The sequence below is a fragment of the Coprinopsis cinerea genome (assembly GCF_000182895.1).
Source record: "Coprinopsis cinerea okayama7#130 chromosome 11 map unlocalized cont3.11, whole genome shotgun sequence".
Classification (NCBI taxonomy): Eukaryota; Fungi; Basidiomycota; class Agaricomycetes; order Agaricales; family Psathyrellaceae; genus Coprinopsis; species Coprinopsis cinerea.
The window spans coordinates 1801481-1816355 of NW_003307534.1; the positions used below are offsets into that span (position 1 = coordinate 1801481).

General features: G+C 51.5%; 5 protein-coding genes across 5 annotated transcripts; all 5 read right to left on the minus strand.

Annotated features, from left to right (window-relative positions):
• Positions 1–443: 443 nt before the first annotated feature.
• Positions 444–2216, minus strand: CC1G_09201 (hypothetical protein; the record flags this gene model as incomplete). Its single annotated transcript, XM_001838772.2, has 6 exons — positions 2014–2216; positions 1620–1900; positions 1450–1528; positions 984–1369; positions 735–900; positions 444–478 (listed from the first exon to the last, which is right to left on the minus strand). Exons 1-6 carry the CDS (start codon positions 2111–2113, stop codon positions 444–446), a joined length of 1047 nt encoding a protein of 348 aa, XP_001838824.2. The 5' UTR covers positions 2114–2216.
• A 244-nt stretch (positions 2217–2460) lies between these two features.
• CC1G_15742 (hypothetical protein) lies at positions 2461–2990 on the minus strand (the record flags this gene model as incomplete). The annotated part of the gene is made up of 3 exons (XM_002910267.1): positions 2461–2639; positions 2721–2874; positions 2973–2990. 3 exons carry the CDS (start codon positions 2988–2990, stop codon positions 2461–2463), a joined length of 351 nt encoding a protein of 116 aa, XP_002910313.1.
• Positions 2991–3396: 406 nt separating this feature from the next.
• CC1G_09200 (hypothetical protein) lies at positions 3397–3878 on the minus strand (the record flags this gene model as incomplete). Its single annotated transcript, XM_001838771.2, has 3 exons — positions 3397–3410; positions 3474–3590; positions 3656–3878. 3 exons carry the CDS (start codon positions 3876–3878, stop codon positions 3397–3399), a joined length of 354 nt encoding a protein of 117 aa, XP_001838823.2.
• A 1302-nt stretch (positions 3879–5180) lies between these two features.
• On the minus strand, positions 5181–7704 carry CC1G_08986 (autophagy-type protein 18; the record flags this gene model as incomplete). Its single annotated transcript, XM_001838770.2, has 9 exons — positions 5181–5229; positions 5486–5587; positions 5769–5893; positions 6116–6241; positions 6332–6555; positions 6631–7246; positions 7308–7454; positions 7564–7612; positions 7649–7704. The coding sequence occupies 9 exons, from the start codon at positions 7702–7704 to the stop codon at positions 5181–5183; spliced, it is 1494 nt and encodes a 497-aa protein (XP_001838822.2).
• Positions 7705–13644: 5940 nt separating this feature from the next.
• On the minus strand, positions 13645–14628 carry CC1G_08984 (hypothetical protein; the record flags this gene model as incomplete). The annotated part of the gene is made up of 3 exons (XM_001838768.2): positions 13645–14023; positions 14079–14468; positions 14524–14628. The coding sequence occupies 3 exons, from the start codon at positions 14626–14628 to the stop codon at positions 13718–13720; spliced, it is 801 nt and encodes a 266-aa protein (XP_001838820.2). The 3' UTR covers positions 13645–13717.
• Between the last annotated feature and the right edge of the window lie 247 nt (positions 14629–14875).

Genomic DNA, 14875 nt, shown 5'->3' on the forward strand with positions numbered 1-14875 from the left:
GTGAAATGCATCGTGACTTTTGCGCGTTACCAGTGACGCCGTGCTGATTTGAGCATGGTATAGGACGCTGTTTCTGACCGACTGCCTTGCCTTGTTGGCAGTTGACGGGAACAACTAAGTAGTACTTAGTATCACCACCAAGAGTATGTTAGTCACAATCCTCAGAGCATCATATGCGAACCTTTGCAATTGCGACTAGAGAAATTGCCTCTTCTAATCGCCCCGATTCGCCCGAGCGCCAGGTCAGATGTCGAAAAATGGGTGAGCGAGGCAGATAACCAAGAAACCTCTGCTTTTATCTTCGTCCAAAATTCCCTTTTCAACCAACAATGCCCACTCTATCCTCGAATAAATGATTGCTAATGGCCACAAGGGGGTGGGCGTGACGCCCAAGCGCTTCCCAAGGTGGATCACCGGGATGATCGACCCGACTTCCCACACATTTAAGCGCCCAGCCTCGTAATAGGCCCAACAGCCCCTGGGGATGGGCGCTCGGACCTTCAATTGACTGAAGATGAGAGTGGAGCATAAACGGGGGGTACTATTTTTGTCTCTTTCAACGTCTGGACACGATTCCGCTAATTATACAATACATACAAAAAAGACGAGAGTCCATAACGGACACACACATACCAAAAAAAAATCAAATCATATTCTCTAATTATTCACACCTTTCTCATTCACATCCGAGCCAGGACGTCGAATCCCTGGCGGATCAGGATGCAGAGACGTACACAACTCTGTATCAATCTCACTGCCTCCGCCCCTCTGGAACACGATCGGCTGCAAGAACCTACTCGCACTGGAATTCTCCTTATCCAACGACGCGCTGGATCCGCGCTGTCCGACGAACGACCGTCCAGTCGTCACTCTGAATATGATGAGCTGAGGGGAAAGCGCCTACAAAAAATAACAATCGCGATCAGCTTTGACTGGCCCACGAATCCGATGAAGGTAGCACAGATAAAGTAAAACGAACTCACAGAAAACATAATATGCACAGCTCCAAACACATGCACCGCAACAGTCGTATGCAGGACACCCGGAGTCGGGGTGATACCACTCGGCAGCGCCATCCTCCTCCCCACAAACGCCAAATACAACACCCCAAAGAACGTCAACGGCAGCGCCGACTCGACCAAAACCCTAACCGCCACCCTATACACCTTCATACTCCTCCCAGGTAGCGACGCTGAGAATGCACGGTGCGCGCGGATGAGCCGGAACGCGATTATGGAGGTCGAGATGAGGTTCACGGCTACGGTGAGCGTTAGGAAGCCTACTTCGATCCAGATCGTTTTGGCGGTTTCGGCGGAGCTGCTCAGGGTTGTTCCTGTTATGTCGCGGACGACGATGGTAATCGCGAGGGCTGGTGAGGAAGAAGAAGAGAGTAAGTACGATGCATTACTTGGACAAAAGGAATAACCGCGGATAGAGGGTTCGACGCACCTATGACGGTGAGGTACATAAGCCCAGGCAGACAGATAATCCACCACAGATTTCCCAAGATAATATAACACCTCCAAAGCTAGTCGTCTCCACCACGATCAGCTCTCCATCCTTCAACTACCCCTAACAAAAGGCACACCCCAGCCTCAAAAAAAGTATGTACAACTCACCAAAATCCCATCAGCAAGGGCAATCCCCGCATACGTAACCGCAAATTTCGCAAACACCGCCCAATGCCCAAAATTCCTGGACATGGCTCTCGCATGCTCAATCCCCGGACCAGAATAGTACAACGTCTCAAACTGCACAAACAGATCGAATATCACGGCCAGGGCGGATAAGACGAGGATGATGAAACTGAGGACGATGTACCGGGCGCGGCCTTTGCGCAGGCTGGCGGGCGTGTCGAGGAAGATGGTAAGGCCGTAGAGGACCATGAACAGTTGGAGGCCTGGGTTTGATTGATTTGTAAGGAGTAAGGAGTCGCGTTTGGAGGAGGGGAGGGAGGGGGAGGGCGGTCGCCAGGTGAACAATGGGACTGGGTTTAGAAATGAGAAAACTCACCGATGTTCAGCACGTCCACCACATTCGTAGCGTACACCATAGCGATCTGGTTGAGCGCCATACGCTCCAGAAACTCCCTCGAAGGCGGCGCCGACGCCATACTTTCTCAAATCTCCAACGTTCAACCGGCGGTCTCTGAGTGTTGGAACTTGAATGGGGGATGACGAGGTGGAGGCTGTGGAAGCCCGAGCCAGAGCGCGGTCTCAAAAGAAAGAAAAAAAGGATCTCCACTGGCAGAAGGGCGCCGCTATACTTATGTACTATCACTTATGTACCTTTCCAGCTTGCTCCGCACTGGTACCGTGGCCGGGCGGAGAGATAGGCCCGAAGAACCACCCCAAACGTGTCCCCGTTGGTTCCAGGCCAATCATCGTGTTGGCCGCCCAAAGACCAGTAGAAACTCGCGATGATCACGGGCGTCTCCTCCGTGTATTATCGATTTACATACTATAACTCCCTTCCGGGAATCGTCTTTTTGATACTCCACAAACATATGCATTGTTCGCGTTCTCCCTCCAAGGTAAAATCTTCAGTCCGCTTTTTGCTTCCGTACCTGTCACGGACTCGGATTTGCTTCCGCTCCTCGCGAGTCGCGATCGACCTCTGGCGCCCGTCGATCCTGAGGCCTGGGTAATTAGCATCGATGAATCATGATTGGGAGGTAACAGCGTCGACGCCGACGAGTCTACGGCTGCCCTCGGACGCACTGGCACGTATGGACCCAGACCACTGACCCAATAAATGGACCAGGAACCTGCCACCGTAATACATATCCCAATCTCCCACGTGGAGCGCCATACATCCCAAAAGCACAACCTCACTGGCCACAGCCTTTACTTCAAGGAATGAACTGACAGTCATCTATTGAAGCCAAGTTGACTGTTGTCAGTTCCCGGGGATCTCGGGTGTCTCAAGTCAAGACTCAAGTTCACAGTAGGCTATGTAAGTACGTACTATACCTTATGAGCGATAGACATCGAAAATCGAACCCGAACAACTTGACAGATAGAAGCGCCCGCGCCACCTCCATACATACCGGTGAATACTTATACTAGTACCGATTCAGAACTCGGGAGTCGGTGCATCGTAAAACCAAGGCCCCGTTGTCCCGACTGAGCTCAACTTTCGTTATGATCACTGATAGAGATTGAAAAAGATATCCATATACAGAGCGACTATCGCCATATGCATTCAAGGTACAGGAATAATCGGGGCCACCTGGGCGACGATCTACAAATACAGGCTGCACAGCATTGATACTGCGCTTCTCACTTGCGCTGGGCTTGGTTGGAATATCCAAGTTGCAAGTTCGCTGCAGTTTCATGTCAGACCAAGTCCTTAGAGTTTTAATACTGTATACAAAATACGTACCCTGGTCGGGCCTTATCCATGCTTGACTAAAGCTCTAATATCAGCCGACAGAGGCTCCCAAGACTGGAACACAATTTAAGACTACTCACTGCGAATGACCTTGCCAGCAGAGTTGTAGATAGGAGTGCCGCCCGGCGAGTTAGAGTTAGTAGTAGTGGGCTGGTCCCGAGTCGATCCACCGTGACGCTGCCGCCCTGAAAATGCCGCTGTAGTAAGTATCAGCTGACAGAGCACCCCTCGCAACTGAAGGTTCTTGAATTCAAGACCTTACCTGTATTATCGACGCCAGGTCCCCTAGCGACGTTGGCGCTATCATTGGCCGTTACGAATTGCAGCGGCGTGTCATCCCCCGAGTTGAAGACCGGGGGTGTAGTGCCAGTGGGGTACACACGCTGGCCATTGACCATCAAGACACTCTCGGGATCTACAAAGTCGCCCGCGATGATTCTAGCGCCGTCTTGGATACTGGAGCAGTTGCTCTGGTTGACGTTCATCGTGAGTATTGTTGAAAGTGGGAGTGGTGCAAGTGGGGTGAAATAGAATAGAATTGTCTTTGACCCTAGTGCAATCGACTAGGTGCTGTCTTATATACCAGGGAGCCGTTGATTGGTAATACGGCATTAGAATAAAGTGTGGCCCATGGGTTCATTCCAAGTCGAAGAACAGCCTCGGCGGGATGAGATGTGCGTGCAGAGCCTTATTATGGCCAGTACAATAGCCTGACGACGGGACTTAAATAAGTGGGTGGGCGAATGCACACCTTTTTGTAACGATGTTGCCCTCACAAAAGTAGGGATAGGTACGGACTTGGATACGATTGGCCCGGGGGTGTATATCCCGTCGCGCAGACCTACATGCTACCCATCGAGTGCGCGAGGACGAGTATGGCTGTGCGTGAGGTCATACAATCTCGGATCGGACCAAACCTACTATAGCTTTCATTGAAGTTCCTCTACCCATGGACAATGAAGTTAAAGCCAATCGACTACGCGAAGCTCGGCGCTTATGTTACTTTAGGGCCGGTCCAAGTACGCCAAGCCAAGCAATCCGAGCGCGGGAACCAAAACTACTTGGGGTTCGGCTAAGAGAAAGTTTGGGTGGGCCATGTTACCCAAGTTACTTTATTGTCAATCTCCCAACTTCACAGAGAGAGAGAGAGCGAGAATGGACGCAGATCGTCACCTGGTTAAGTACATACAACCCTCCAACACGCACCGTCCCTCGCCGCTCTCATGATCATGATTCACGACCAGTTCACCCAAAACCATCATACCCCCAGACCGAATATCGGACACTAACTAGCTTCAAAGAAAACGACATTTCATTGCAAGCGCAAGAAAAAAAAAACCAGTGGCCAGTGAGTAATAGCAAACAAACAACAAAAAAAATCCCAGACGTCCAAGAACAAATGGGAAAGATAAAAGATAAAACTACAATACATGATATGTGTTACGAATGCCGACTGCGAGGGCTACGTATACTACGAACGCGAGGGCTACTACCAGACGAGTGCCAGAAGAAGGACTAGCACTGACATGCGACAGAGCGGTGGGAAGGAGGACGAAAAAGGTGAATCGGACAGTCTGGGGAACACACTCCTCCGCGTATTAGTATGATACACGAGCGATACGAAGGACACCTCGACCCCACCCGCAACCCACCCGTCACAAAAAAGACCACAATCTTCCTCATCACGCAGGCCCCCCCCCCCCCCCCCATTGCCCACTACCCACTTCACCCCCTCCCGCCTCTTCCTCCCTCCTCTTCTCCCCTCCCTCCGTCCAACTCTACAGCCACTACGGACCCCCATCAGAAGCAGGATCCACGTCCACCGAATCCAATAAACTGTTAGACAGGATAAAGAGTCAGTTTACATCGCTCGCGCCGTTCCCAACCAGAAAGCCTAAAACCGAAATCCCAAGGGAAAAGCAAAGGTCCCAACGAAGGTCCCCGGTCCCCAACGAACAAAAGGAACCAAGCTCCAACGAAAACCAAACCTCAAACCAAACCAAGCCCCAACGAAGCAACCTCAAACCAAATACCAATCCCAACCCAAAAAAACCCCCCAAAAAAAACAAAAACAAAAGAAACCACAACGCACCTATACTGCTTCAACAACGCACACTCGCCTCCATTCTCCAAATCAATACTATACAAATAGAAATACCCCTCTGAAGAAATGACCATCACGTGTGGCATCGTCCTAAAATTCGAATCATAATTAGTTGGGGAGTTGAGGCAAGACCGAGACGAAAGGAACGAGGGGGGTGGGATAGATAAACGTGGGTGAAGCGGATACAATAGGTGAAATGGATAAAACGGGTGGAATGGGTAAACAAGGATCTAGAAAAAAGGAAGGAAGGAAGGAAGGACAAACCACTCACCCACTCAACGCAACAACACTCCTCACACTCCCACCTCCACTCCCAGCACTCGGAAGCCTCAAACTCGCAAAATCCCGTACAGGCTCCCAGATTTCGGTGATCGAGTTGGGGAGGTAGCCGCCCACCTGTGTGCCATGTCAGATTGGTAAGGTTAGTACCTTGCTCTTCATTTTTAGGATAGAGAAGAGGAGAAAGGGGGAAAGGGGGCGCGGGGAAGAGGAAATGAGGACATAGGGTGTGGTAAATGGCATGGGCGAGTCCATGACTCGGATGAACGGACGACGTGGTGATGGGTGAGGCGACAGCGGCTACCACGGCGCGCATATGCGGCCCCATCGCCTGCCCACGCTCGAAAGGCGATACGACGCCCTGTCCAACCTAACCCGACCAGTCAAGTCCAAGCCGATAACCCATCCAGCCACGGGGTCCATGCAACTGTCCAGCCATGCAAACAACGCAACGACGCTCTCATCCTGACCAACCCAGCTGTCTCAATCCAACCAACCCAACTGTCCCATCAAATCCCCAGCCCCGAACACAAGAGAGAGAACCACCCCACTCACCGAACTAGTCAAACTCTTCGCAACACCCAGCCCCTTCTTCTTCAAAAAGCTGCTCGCCCCACCCGACGCACGCTCCTTCTTGTCCGCCGCAAAGGCTTCGTACCCGCCCACCACCTCCGAGTTGTTCGTGTTGATGCTCTCGCGGCCGTCTAACGAGTCGGGTGGGGACTTTCTGCCTCCCGAAGTTGAGGTTAAGGATTTGGAATCCGCATTGGACGAGGAGCCTATGCCAACATTCCAACGCGATTAATTAGAACAAGCCAAGAGGATACGAAGAGATAGATAGACGAAAGACGCACCCTGCTTCCCAAGCTTAAATATATGCACCGTCCCATTCGCACTACTAACCGCCAACAAACTCGACACCACATTAAAATTCATACTATAAATCTTGGCCTCCCTCGTCCCCCTCCTAAACTGATACAACTTTTCCGCACCGGGGATCGACCACACCCTTACTACGGTGCCCTTCTCCGAGGTCGTAGCTAGGAGGGTGCCGGTGCTGTTGATGGCGAGGTGGCTGATGGGCGACTTGTGCGCTTGGATGACGTTGGAGACGGTGAGGCTGCGCGTGGAGAAGAGGAGGACGTCGCCGCTGCCGGATGAGCTTGATGCGGGGGCGGCGGGAGTGCTGCTGGAGGTGGAGGTTGTGCCCGAGGAGCCGGGTGCGGAGAGGGGCGCGGAGGAGGAGGAGGGCACGGGGGATGGGTAGGCGAGGTAGGACGAGTCGGCGGAGGGGGACAGGGCGCAGATGGCCTCTGGGTTCGGGGTGGTCTCGATGACGTGGAGCAAGCGCATGTTGGATATGTCGTAGATGTAGATTTCCGTTTCGAGCACTATAACCAGGGTTTTGCGGTTCATTTTGACCGCTAGGATGGAGGATGGGAAGAGGAGCTCGCAGATCATGGATTGTCGCTGCGTTCATTCGTTCGTTCGTTTATCCGTTGGCTAAAGGGAAGGGAATGGGGGTACGCACCTTTGTATTCACAATCTGCAGTTTCCGTGAGCTGTTCTGGGGTTGGTCACCAGCTCCGACCAGCGCAATCAACGACGTGCAGAACAGCATCTCCACTATCCCTCTTGCTCCATCATCTACCAGTCCACATAAACACACCACATTAGCCTAACGTCACCTAAAGTACGAACATACGCACTCATCGTATAGACCCTCCCGAATGGATCACAATTGGTTATACTATACCCCCGCTTCGTGCCGATTGATATACACCTACAACGTCGGACGCGGGGACGGGGATGGGGATAAGCGTTAGGTGAGTGATACTGGGCATCCCTAAGAGCAAAGTGAATGCAACTCACGAGAAATCCTGGTTGAAGTTGGCGAACAGCATATTCGAGTTGTTGCGTTCCGCCATTGCTCAATCAATCTCCCAAACGGTGTATGGATTGCTTCGCGCTCGTGGTCGTAGTCGTAGTGGTTTCCTAAACTCGTATCCTCTGTGCTATCCTTCGTCGCCTTTATCCGAAATGTGGTGTCCCTAATCTACTTCCTTGCACTCCTTCTCTTCTCGTCGTTTCGTTTCCGTTCGTACGCCGGCGTGGGTGGAGTGAGTTGAATTCGTGACAATGATGTTCGTTCCCAAACCGTTCTTGGTTCGTGCAAAAGGTTATGTATCCTTCCAAGGATGAGGTCGTTTGATCCAGTCGTTTGCGTTGGTTGAGGCTGTTGAAGCAGGTCGAGATCAGAGAGAGAAGGAAGGTGATGCTAGCTCCGTTGAAGCGCTGCGTTCGTTGTCGACTCACCAGTGCGCGACGTTGGCGGCGTCATCCAGATCCGGAAGTGGATGACTAATCACACTTTCTCACAGGCCCGGATAGTCGTCGAGTCGTCGTCCCGTTGTTCCGGGCCCCTAAATGCTGCCAGGCATTGAACGCGACCTTCTGCGAGACTCCACGGTCAGGGGATAGGCCACAGGCGCCCGGTCAGATCAGGAGCACGAAAACTCATCTTTGTCCCGCTGAGTCCCAACCGAATCTTCCTTTTGAAACCCTGCCATCCGCCTTAATACTATGTAGACTCGGAGTACCGGATTTATGGGCCTGGAAGCTACTTACATAGCACCCTTGTTCGACATGATCCGGCCTACTTATGCTCAGCGCTGACTTCAGGGATACGGTATGCTCTCTGATCATGATTCAAAGTGTAACCAAGCTGAGTACGGGAGACTACCTTGAAAGCATACTCCTTGCTCCAAGTAGGTACATACTAGTAGCGTGATTTTTGATGTTGTGTCGATGAAGTTCCCCCACTCAACTTGAAGGCGAATGGGTGCGGCGATGAATTGAGCTCCAAGCCTAGCAGATTCCGGGGACTTAAATTACTGGTTCTTCAATCGTCGACCGGCAGCCTGGCTCCGCAATGATTACTAAGTACATTCTGGATCGCGACGGGTACAGAGAACTTGTTCGTTCAGCAGGTACATGGTGAATGGATACATCCTTCTGGAAAACTACAAGTCCGGTCAATCTACAACTTACCTTTCGCAGCCCATTCTTTCTCAACTCTGGAGCGGGGGTTGTTTCATAGACAAAGTCTAAAGCGCCTACGGGGGACTCAGAACGTCGACGCTCTGGTGAGCGAGAAGTAAAGAGTGAAGTGTGGATAGGAAATAACTGGTCTGGTGACAGCGTACGATAGAAAGCAATCATCGAGCTTGTTTGATATCTGATGGTCTTAAATGGGCAGTGCCGACGAGAAAAAACGCGTGGTTATTCCCCAAGCGCCCGAGCGAGGTACATAAGCGCTAAATTAAAGTGTGGTGTGTGAATTCACGGCGAACAAAGTCCTGTCGAATTTGATCGTGGGTGACGCAGTCGTCTGAACTGGAACTAGGTCGGAACTAGGTTGGAGCCAACCTGGAGCCAGCATTGTGAGTACCTTTCCGTTCAGAAACAAAGGGGCACTCGAGGGCTATGGCAGCGCGTGGCAAACGCGAGGCAGAAAGAAGGCCGTGAGCCGGGCTATAGCCACTGGCCAGGTAAGGATTCGGGCTGGCGTCACCGAGAACAAGCACCGGCCAGCGGGGGGATTGAAACCCCTCTACGTTTCACCGACCTCGATTTATCGTATTTTTCGCAGGGCAAAAAAGACTTGCAAGTCCTTCAGATATTCGGGTGGTGGGTTACAGTGCAATAATACTATCAATTACCAATAAACCTCGTAAAGTACACAAAATCCAGAAATGCAGTAGATGTTTGAGTCTCTCAACTTTGCCTTTGTCACGATGACAAAGGGAAATTTTGTTATTAAGGTGTTCTACCAGAATTCTCTTCAAGTCCGCTGAGATGGAAATGTTGAAGGTCCGCAACCGTTTTCAAAGCTGAACGTCAGCTCATCTACTATCACTGTCATGGGGTTGAAACGCGTGCATAGAGTTGAAACGCCTCTTATCGTGGCTTGGATTCTTTCTTATCGGCCCAAATTCTTGCATATTCTTGTGTGAGTATATGCGGGGACTACCTGAGTCCATTCTTTACAACGAGAGGGAAATCCGTGGCTGGAAGAATGCGTTATCAGTGGTAGAATTTTTGCGACACACGCAAAATTCTCACGTAATTCGTACTTTTCGAAAGGTCAGGAGTTCGGAGGAGCGAAAAAACACTTGGAACACAGATTCAGGGTATTTTTGTTTTGAGTCTAGTACCTTTGAGGTCTCCGACTGTACTCGATGGAGAGGGAGAACAAACGTACTCGAGCGTGACAGGTAGGAGGGACCATTTGCACCGGGTTGCAGCTCGTTCCCATCAAACGATCACACTTTTGTCACGCCCTTCGCTTCGGAGTCGCGAATGATGTGACAGCGGAGTGATCTCAGGGATGTCACACTCATTTCAACTCCCTGATTTTGAGGCCTTTTGGACACCCTTCGCCGGCTTTCGTCTGGCGTAGCAGCAGCCTCTTCGATGTGGCAAAAAATTGAGAGTAACATAGAGAAATAATAGCCGCATACACTTGCAAAATTATAGAAGTGAGAGCCTCATACTTCGTGAGTTATTCAAGGGAAAGTGAGGTTCGTTTCAACTCTATGACAATGATAGTAACTGTAACTGCGTCTAAGACTGGGTTTCAAATTCTGGATAGGCGGAAAAGGGCTGGATACCCCTCAATGACATTAGAATCACCATCATCTGATGATGCCTGGCTGCCACGAGTGGACGGTGATCCTACGCAGCCAAACCCCCGGCCGTCCGTACTTGAGGCCGAAATTGAAAGAGACCCCGTCGTCATTGCTGCCATGCGCACACAGCCCCTCATATGTTCTTTGTGTAATCGAAGGTGACAGCTGGGTGCAGGTGAGTTCCAACCTAGTGCCAACCTAGCTCCAACCTGGTGGACAGCGTCACATCAAATTTAATTCGACAGCACTTTGTTCGCCGTGATTGATGAATCATCAACGAAGCCCAGCGTTCCCATCCTATGATAGGCACATGTATATACAGCACTTCATCCATCTAGCAGTTTCGTTCTTCCAGTGCCCACCCGGGCCACTTGACACACTCCATACCCCACCTTCAGTCCTCAATCGTCCATGAATTAGGTCCACATCAATGATAAACATCGCTGTGAGCACTCTGGAACGTCCGTAGATCTACATGCCTTGCAGCGACAATTGAAGAAGGCAGAAAGTCCACTGGCCTAACTCCCAATAGTCGAAGGATGTTAGTTAACGTAGATGATCGTGTGCGCTGGATCGATATCGTGTGCTCTGGAACGCGTATATATTCCAATCTTGAGCTTCGAGTCCGTTATGAAAGGTATCTGTTGAACCCAACTCGCATACTAGAGTACATGTGCCGCTAACAGTCGGCGTTACAAATTATAACGTACATAGTTACTTGGAATACCTAGTAAATAGCGCTTGCTTTCTGAGATCAAACTTTCGAAATCCGGACTGAGGCGCCCTGCGAGCCGGGTCTCGGAGGATTGACTGAATCAGAGAGTCCTAATGAAATCTCGTCTATAGTCTCTCTTCGGAACAGGATAGGCTGGGAGAAGCGACCAGTGTGGTCCAGCAGTGGCTTCGAGTTCTCAGGACTGACAAACGATCGCCCAGTCGTGACTCGGAAGATGATCAATTGCGGGAAGAGTGACTACTATAAAGGAGCAAAGTAGCATGTATCGTTCAGCTCAGTTCACTCTTCATTATATCATAAAGAATCGCGGGAGAATGAGAACGAGCACTCACAGAAAACGCGATATAAACAGCCGAAAAAACATGCACAGCAACAACGTAGATCGATACCTTCCGTCGTACTAACACCCGCAGGTTTCGGCATCCGCGCAGACACAAACCCGAGGTACAAAATCCCAAAGACCGTCAACGGGACCGCGGATTCGACGAGGACCCTCACCGCGACCCTGTACACCGCCATGCTCCGACCGGGCAGGGTGGCAGAGAAGGCGCGGTGGGCTTGTATATATAAGGTGGTAAGCGAGGATGGATGGATGTGGTGATGGTGTTCACTGAGACGGCGAGAGCGATGAACCCGACTTCGATCTAGACGGTTTTGCGGGTCGAGGCTTCGCTGGTTAGTGTTGTGCCTGTTATGTCGCGGATGAGGATGGTGATTGAGAGGCCTGGAGATCAAAGGCGAAGGGGCCGAGCGCTTAACAGGCGCTTCAAGTTGATCGAGAAGATAAGAGCGGATCTGGCGCACCTATGCTGGCCAAGTATATAAGACCGGGGAAACAAACGATCCACCACGCGTCTTGGAGGATGATATAACAACGCCACAGCTGCAACTCGTCACAATTAGATTCCTATCTATGCACTAGGATAAGTACTCTATGTCCACTCAGACTCGGACTCGCCAAAACCCCGTCCGCAAGCGCGAACCCGGCATACGTTACAGCGAACCGCGTGACTGTCGCCCAGTGGCTGTAGTACTTGGTCTGCGCGCGTGCATGGTCTATACCAGCGTTTGAATAGTACAGCGACACGAATTGGATGAACAAGTCCAGGACTACTGCCACCGTGCATAGCATGAAGATGAGGAAGCTGATTAGGATGTAGGGTGTGCGTCCTTTTCGGAGGCTTCGGGGTGTGTCGAGGAATGTGGATAACCCATAGAGGAGCATGAATAGCTATAATCCTGGACGAGAGTTCAGACAAGGGGGCACGAAGAGAAGAGAAGAGAAGTAGAGGATAGGGGAAGCAGGGCTTACCGATGTTGAGGACGTCGATGGTGTTGGTCGCGTACACCGTCGATACCTGGCTCAGAGCCAGTTTCTCCAGGAACTCTCGTGAGCGCGACATGGCTTTCAGTTACCTCAATGAAACTTGGGGATATTTCCCTCCTCCCTATTCACCTCCACGGGTGCACTATTATAGTCCCCAGTGCACTGTTATAGTCTCCAGCCAGCGGCCAAGTTTCAATATCGAGCGCGGCGGAGATCAAGAAGTTAGAACCGGCGCTCAATCTGTCATTCTGTCGTGAAGGGTGAGGCTCGTCGCTCCACAGGTTATTCCAAGCCCTGGGATTCGGGGTGGGAGGGAGATCTAGGGAGTAGTGTGGCGCCGAGCGGATTGGTATCGCGTCGGGAGGTTGAAGCTCCAGTAACAGTAGGTTGTTTGGTTATCATGAAGTCGAAGGGTCGAGTTTTCGATAGGCGTCCGCTTCGACTGAGCAAAGCGCCATGAAGATCGTATGTAGTGCTCTTCATGATACGCGTCATCCTCAGGCTGGCATCACGCTTCGTTCTGGGCGGCGAACTTGGAACTTGGAAGCTAGGAAGCAATCTCCAGACCACTGTATTCTGCCAATTATGGATGGGTGAGTTCGACCATGATCGCCAGAGATGAATATCCGCCTTCTGGGCACTGTTCAATGATGTGTCTGCCTTGATATCAGTCGTGGCGCAAGTCGGTTCTTCTGCTGCCAGTGTTCGAGCTAAGCTTGGATCGAACAGTGATTCGACTCCTCAGCCATGATAGTCACGAGCGAACCCCGAGGTTGACAACGGTCTGAATCTCTCATGATGTCGGGATCGACGTCCAATGTCGGATTGTCAACCACACATCAGTAAATGCAGTGGCGGCTTCAAGTTGTGGGCTGGATCGTTTCGTACCATTGGCCTCCCCCCTCACGGTCTCCGAATCAGAGGCTTCCGTCGACTGCATCTCTCTTCGGGCACAAGAGCGCGATGGTGTTGAAAGAACCCCAAGACCCCTCCCCCAACTGTGTAGATGGGAGCGTTGCGGCCAGAGTGGCTGACGAGGCCGCCACAAGTTTGATGCGGTGCTGAAAGACCTGTACGTAGTAGTAAGAGTCCGCCCCAATGACAGCCCAAAATCCAAGGTGAATGGCGGTGGATTAAGATTTACAAATCTAGAAATATATAAGCTGAGCAGTCAACGATCTAAAATTCTACACCTTTTGCTGTCGCAAAGACTCTTCAATCTCGCGCTGCCTCTTCGCTCGCTCGACTCTAGCCTCCGCCTCCATCTCCCTCAACGCGGTCTTAGCCCATAGCGGGAACCCACCCTCCTCATACGCTCTCTTCAGTCTATTTTCAGCTTCCTCCCACTTCCATTCCTCCTGAATCCCAAACGGCGCAACAGCATTCCCTTCTGTGCGCTCGTCGTCGTTCTGAGGTGCGCGGTGGATGCTTGACGTCAGACCAGGCCATGCCGACCAAAGGAAAGCTCGAACGCGAATTCCGAATTCACGAGTCTAATCAGACGCAATTAAACTGATAAAATCAAGAAAATAGAGCGGTGACACGTACATCCTGAACACCCATAACACTCTTAACCGTCCACGCAAACGCGGTCCCTCCAACAGCCACCAACGCCGTAGCAATCGCAAACGCCTTCCCAGCGAACAGGGCATTCTGCAGATTCAGCCTCGACATTGCCGACATCATACTCCCCACGCCGCTACCCTCAGAATCCGATGCCGACTCCATTTTGAAATCTACTGCACGGCTCGACGAGGGTTCTGCCGCGAGAGATTTAAGCCTGGCTGTGGTTTCTTCTGCGGTAGCGCCCCCTCCGCCGGCTTTCAGTCTCCGTGGTGGTGCAGCCGTGGACCCATGTAGAGACATTTTCGATACCATATTGCGCTGACGCCGGACCATGAGCATGGGGATGGCCAGCGCTAGCGTTGTTCCTACGAACTAACCATTTTCATTAGGCTTCTTATTGTTTTTGTAGACTTTTGATAGCACTTACCGCTGATATTGGGAGCCATAATGGCACTTGTGAGCGGGCCTTGGTCGCTGTCCACTCGGAGTCGTCGCCATCGTGGGGCTTGCGGTCGTCTTGGAGCGAAGCCATCCTGCAAAATCCAGCCGACACGGTCCGTTTGTTGTAGCCTTGTTTGTTCCTGTGTGGCATGGGCGTGGAGCGTGCCGATCGCGCCAAAGTGATGCCGCCTTGAGCGCTTACATGCGAATCCGATGGCGGCGTCTATTGGGGAGGGAGGTCGAGGAAGTAAGTCAGAAAGGGAGTGATATTACACGAGTTCTCCGAATATCATCAGTTAAACTGACACAAGTGAGATAAGAGAGCCCGGTAACGACGA